Raw genomic sequence first — 6,206 nt, 5'->3', positions numbered from 1 at the left:
GATATCTTAAGTAAATTTTAGTTTTATTAACCTACTCTAAAGTATAAATAGTCATGGGTTATCTCAACTTACGTCTTTCTATTTTTCTTATTTTTTATTATAGTTTTTAATTAATTCTTTACCTCCATATTTGTAGCTAATATGAAAGAAAATCTATGAGTGGATCAATATATATATGGATAGGTATAGATATAGATATATGTATATATATTAAATTTGTCTAAGGTATATTTCATTCAACTACTTCCATTAATTATGTTCCATTTATAATTCTTAATTATTAATGTTGTCCTAAAATTGCCAAGTGGCTTCTTTTTAGCTTGTCACTTGGCTTAAACACAATGCATACTACCCTCCTTTTAATATAATATAGATTTTTAATTATATAAGAAATATTTATTTTCTTATAAAATATTTGTTTGCTTGATTTGTCAATATTAATATGACTTTATTATTCTTTCTATTTAAGTTTTTCTCTTACTTTATAAATAATTTTTATATTTTATGTAAGATCATATTTTTGTGCTTGAAATTTTTTAATTTTTAAAGTCTTCAAATCTTTAATATCTTAAGTAAATTTTAGTTTTATTAACCTACTTTAAAGTATAAATAGTCATAGGTTATCTCAACTTACGTCTTTCTATTTTTCTTATTTTTTATTATAGTTTTTATTAATTCTTTACCTCCATATTTGTAGCTAATATGGAAGAAAATCTATGAGTGGATCAATATATGGATAGGTATAGATATAGATATATGTATATATATTAGATTTGTCTAAGATCTATTTTATTCAACTATTTCCATTAATTATGTTCCATTTATAATTCTTAATTATTAATGTTGTCCTAAAATTGTCAAGTGGCTTCTTTTTAGCTTGCCACTTGGCTTAACCACAATGCATACTACCCTCATTTTAATATAATATAGATAAGTAACTTAATTTTATTAGTGGTGAGCCGAGGGTCTATCGGAAATAGTCTCTCTACCCCAGGATAGGGGTAAGGTCTGCGTACATATTACCACCCTCCCCATACCACATTAGTGAGATTATATTGGGTTGTTGTAACTTAATTGTGTTAATATTTTAAAAATATTATGTTCGTACATAGACCTTATTTCAAAATTTTGAAATAGTAGGTGGAGATTATTTCAGTTAACTTCCAAATACTATTTTTTAACTTAATTTCAAATAATACAATTTTTTCAAATATCATCCATTTTATATCCAAACTCAATAAATTTCAATGAGCTAAATTTGATAACTTCCAATTGTTTGGGATAAATTTAATATTAACTCAAAACACAAGGACCAAAAGTGCCAAAAACCCTTTCCCCTGTAGTATCTGGCAAATACGTTTGTGCTTGCGACAGCATTTGGTTCAGAGTATCTCTTCCTTAATTTGGCCGACCTGCGATCAGCCGATCACCGCCAAACAACTCCTTACGCTGCTATATATGGAGCCTTCAATTTCAAAACGGAATTCGACTCAAACAAAGAAGGAAATAGAAAAAGATTTCAAATGCGGGGCTTAGCTTGTAACGCCTGTAACAAGGAGTTTTTTGATGAAAATGAGCAAAAACTTCATTACAAATCTGAATGGCACCGTTACAATCTTAAACGCAAGGTACTTCTAATACCCTTTCTCTTATTGTTTTTTTACATAAAGATTCTTTCTTTTTTTATAGTTTATTTAATGGGATTTCTTCTTTCTTTTGTGTTTTACTGCCTGCAAAAACTCTGTTTTGTTTGTTTGGTTTTTGTTTTTTTTGTTTTTTTTTACTTTTTAATGACTGATTATGAACCTTATCATGTTTGCTACTACTTGAAAATGAATACTAGATTTGGTTCTCTTGGAGTTTTTGTGTTGATCATTTTTTACTTGAATTATCTTTTTGTTCATTTAGAATGATTTTTCTTGCATAAAGATTCTTTTTTTTTCTCTGTATTTTGATGGTATATTTTCTTTCCTTTTTGTTGTACTTTGTTGAATGGTGTGATTAAATTTTTAGATGAGAGAATTAAGTTTTTAGGTGAGGTGTTCTGTTTTTGCTATTGATGCAAGTTGAGTGAGGAACTAAAAGCAATGATGATTAGAGAATTGCATTTTACCAAATTAGGATAAGTGTTGCATTAATCACCCGAGATGCACAGGGATTTCGGGTATTGTAGGCGCATAAGAGTAGTGGAGGTCGAGGGGGTTATGCGTAAGATGCACAGGGGTAGAGCTACCGGGCCAGATAAAATAACTGTGTAATTTTGGAAGAATGCGGGTAGGGCATGTTTGGAGTGGCTCACTAGGCTGTTCAACGTCATTTTTAGGACGAAGAAGATGCCCGATGAATGGAAGTGAAGTATGATGATTCCTCCGTATAAAAACAAGGGCGATATCCAAAGTTGCAATAATTATAGGGGGATTAAGCTGCTAAGCCATACTATGAAAGTTTGGGAGAGGGTGGTCGAAGTAAGGGTGAGGACCAGTGTGTCCATTTCTGAGAACCAGTTCGGTTTCATGCCAGGGCGTTCGACTATGGAAGCCATTCACATTGTGAGGAGATTGGTGGAGCGGTATAGGGAGATGAATAAGGATGTGCACATGGTGTTCATTGACCTAGAGAAAGCATATGACAAAGTCCCGAGAGAGGTGCTCTGGCGATGCTTGGAGGCTAAAGGGGTCCCGGTAGCCTACATTAGGGTGATTAAGGACATGTATGATGAAGCTAAGACTCGGGTTAGGGCAGCGGGAGGAGACTCGGAACACTTTACGGTTATGATGGGGTTGCACCAGGGATCAGCTCTTAGTTCATTCCTATTTTCCTTGGCGATTGACACTTTGACGAGATACATTCAAGGTGAGGTGCCATGGTGTATGTTATTTGCTGATGATGTAGTTTTAATTGACGAGACACGGGGTGGTGTTAACGAGAGGCTGGAGGTTTGGAGGCAAACCCTAGAGTCTAAGGGTTTCAAGTTGAGCAGGACCAAGACGGAATACTTGGAGTGCAAGTTCAGCAACGGTACCCAGGAAGGGGATATGGAGGTGAGGCTTGATACGCAAGTCATCCCCAAGAGAGATAGTTTCAAGTATCTTGGATCTATAATACAAGGGAACGGAGAGATTGATGAAGATGTCACGCATCGTATCGGAGCAGGATGAATGAAGTGGAAGCTCGCTTCCAGTGTCTTGTGTGGTAAGAATGTACCGCTGAGACTTAAAGGTAACTTTTACAAGGTTGTAGTTAGACCGACTATATTGTATGGAGCAGAGTGTTGGCCGGTCAAGAACTCTCATACCCAGAAGCTAAAAGTAGCTGAGATGAGTATGTTGAGCTGGATGTGTTGGCATGCCCGGTTGGATAAGATTAGGAATGAAGTTATTCGGGAAAAGGTGGGAGTGGCCCCTATGGAGGATAAGATGCGGGAGGCGAGGTTGAGATGGTTCGGGCATGTTAAGAGGAGAAGTATAGAAGCCCCGGTTAAAAGGTGCGAGGGGTTAGCCTCGGTAGGTAGCAGGAGGCGTAGAGGTAGGCCTAAGAAGTCTTGGGGAGAGGTTATTAGGCGGGACATGGCGCAGCTGGAGCTGACTGAGGACATGGCCCTAGACAGGAGGGTGTGGAGGTCAAGAATTAGGGTAGAAGGTTCTTGAGTAGTCGAGCGTTTCTCTTTGTCTTACTCAGTTCGCTAGCATTAGTGTTAGTATGATATCTTCTATCCATATATGGCTATTAATACCTAGAGTTTGACTGTATTCTTGGATTCAATCTTATTTCATCTTGTTGTTATTCCTACTTGTTGCAATTACCTTTTCTTTTTCGGTCATTCTCTAATTGAGGGTCTATCGAAAACAGCTCTGCCCTTCCAGGGGTAGGGGTAAGACTACGTACATCTTACACTCCCCAGACCCCACTTGTGGGAAACTACTGGATTTTTTTTTTTTGTTGTTGTTGTTGTTGTTGTTGCATTAATCACCCATTTTAGAATTCGTTAGTCTAATGGTAAGAGCGTAGCTCGTGATGTGTGGGTTAGGCGCACATCACGGGTTCAAACCCTGTTTTGACCGAAGGTTGGTATTTACATGAAGAAGAGTAGAGGAGCGGACTCATTATCCACTTAGTTTCGAACTGTGCACTAACTGGCTCTCGGGGATTACCGGTATAGAAAAAGCGCTTTCGTTTTAGAATCTGGCGAATAATTTGTGTCGTCGCCGTTATTTTTTACGTTGTGCACGGATAAGAACTCATTGTTGTGTTCCTTGGCTTTTATCTCAGGTTGCCAGAGTTCCTGGGTTGACAGAGGCACTCTTTGTAGCCAGACAATCTGCACTTGCAGAAGAACTTGCAGAAGAAAATAGAAGATTAAGTGAAACTCCGGTGCTATATAGCTGTGGTAATTGTGGCAAAGAATACAGAAGCTGTACGGCTCATGCTCAACATCTGCAATCTAAAAGTCACCTAGCACGGGCTTCGCGAGAGCTAGGTCATCATGATGAGAATAGCTCTATCATCAAGCCTCTTCCACGCCAACCTTCACGTGAGCCTTCCGACAAGGCAGACGAAGATATTAGCGGAAGCGATGAAGGCGAGTGGGAGGAGGTCGATTCAGAAGAAGAGATGGTTGGTGGGGCGACTGCCTCGTTGAATCAATTAAAGATGAATGGAAGTACTCCTAATGGTACTATTGATGAAGATAGTGATCTTGATGAATGCATTGATGAGTTGGGTCCGTGCTGTTGTTTCATGTGTGATTTAAAACACGATACGATAGAAAGCTGCATGGTCCATATGCACAAGAAGCATGGGTTCTTCATTCCTGATGTCGAGTATCTGAAGGATCCTAAAGGCTTCCTCACTTATCTTGGTCTCAAGGTAAATATTTTAGGTATCTTTTTTCTTTTCGTTTCTTCAAGTTTATTTTGATACTTATGTATGCATTCTTTATGCCCTCAGGTTAAAAGGGATTATATCTGTCTGTATTGCAACGATAGATGTCACCCTTTTTGTAGTTTAGAAGCAGCTCGGAAGCATATGGAAGCAAAAGGTCATTGCAAAGTGCGTTATGGTGGCGGTGGTGATGATGAAGAAGCGGAACTAGAAGAGTTTTATGACTATAGCAGCAGGTATGCTTGGTGATAAGATAGTTTCCAAGAGGGCAATGCAGCCTATATTTAACGGGTTCAAGTGAACCCGATATTATCAATATCGACACGCAACATAGATATATGTGAGAATTCGCTAAAATTTCAACTAATATTGATTCTGATCCCATGATTTCAAAAAATAAAATGTGTTAAAGTGCCAAGAACCTTAAAAGTTGAACTCGTCAAATTTAAATCTTGAATCCACCTATGGATTAGAGTATCATGCATGTAATTTTCATTCTCTATTTGTTGTCTCTTTGCTAAGACTTCTATTTCATGTTCTAGCTATGTGGATGCAAATGGACAGCAACTTGTTTTGTCCGATGATGTTGACAACAGTGTGGAACTTGGAAGTGGTGGATCTGAACTCATCATAACCACAAGAACTGATGATGGAGCGTCTGTTAAAGCACTTGGATCAAGAGAGTTTTTGAGATACTACCGCCAGAAGCCAAGGCCTACGCGCGCTAATGATATAGCTTTAAGTGCTGCCTTAGCCTCGAGGTATGTATTTGACTTGTTACATGGCACACATTGACAACTAATATTAGTCGTTTGAGCAAACAATCTTTTCTCGTCTCAGGTATCGAATCATGGGTCTAGCAACCGTGCAGTGGAGGGAGCGCATGGTTAAGATGAAGGTGTTGAAGGCCATGAATAGATGTGGCGGGGACGCAATGCTCTCTAAGATTGGCATGAAAAGCAATGTCATTCGTAACCTCCCTAAAAATACACCATATTAGTCCCTTCCATATGAATGCACCATATGGTTTATTTTGCAATATTTCTATGAGTGCTATAATATTATCTAGCAAATACTGGTTTTTGGATTACACCATATAGCAATGTTGTTTTTCCTTCTGAGACAGTTGATTGGTAGACTCCTTGCTGGAAATTGGTAGGTAGATTGATTGAACTAGCTCCAGGGTTAAATTTTTGCCTGGCTGGAGAACAGGAAAGTGAAGTTGATGAAGAGTTATAGCCTGTTTGGCCAAGCTTCTCCAACTATTTTTTTCAAAAAAAATTTGTTTTTTTTTTCAAAATTGAAGTGTTTGGCCAAGCTTTTAG

The 6,206-nt window shown here is 37.8% G+C and overlaps 1 protein-coding gene across 1 annotated transcript; it reads left to right on the top strand.

The window, feature by feature from the left end:
• Positions 1–1,306: 1,306 nt before the first annotated feature.
• On the top strand, positions 1,307–6,006 carry LOC104110499 (cytoplasmic 60S subunit biogenesis factor REI1 homolog 1-like). Its single transcript, XM_009620011.4, has 5 exons — positions 1,307–1,628; positions 4,270–4,866; positions 4,948–5,117; positions 5,424–5,642; positions 5,722–6,006. The coding sequence occupies exons 1-5, from the start codon at positions 1,524–1,526 to the stop codon at positions 5,879–5,881; spliced, it is 1,251 nt and encodes a 416-aa protein (XP_009618306.1). The 5' UTR covers positions 1,307–1,523; the 3' UTR covers positions 5,882–6,006.
• Positions 6,007–6,206: the final 200 nt, after the last annotated feature.

Source organism: Nicotiana tomentosiformis, chromosome 12 (assembly GCF_000390325.3).
Source record: "Nicotiana tomentosiformis chromosome 12, ASM39032v3, whole genome shotgun sequence".
Taxonomy (NCBI): Eukaryota; Viridiplantae; Streptophyta; class Magnoliopsida; order Solanales; family Solanaceae; genus Nicotiana; species Nicotiana tomentosiformis.
Note: the sequence above shows the minus strand (reverse complement) of the source record. Positions and strands in the feature narration are given on the sequence as shown.

What these genes read in the sequence shown, in the direction of transcription:
- LOC104110499 (XM_009620011.4), top strand. Translation starts at nt 1,524, where the DNA reads ATGCGGGGCTTAGCTTGTAACGCCTGTAACAAGGAGTTTTTTGATGAA. An exon ending in GTTACAATCTTAAACGCAAG is followed by an intron (nt 1,629 to 4,269) that starts GTACTTCTAATA and finishes CTTTTATCTCAG; the next exon opens with GTTGCCAGAGTTCCTGGGTT. An exon ending in AGTGCTGCCTTAGCCTCGAG is followed by an intron (nt 5,643 to 5,721) that starts GTATGTATTTGA and finishes TTCTCGTCTCAG; the next exon opens with GTATCGAATCATGGGTCTAG.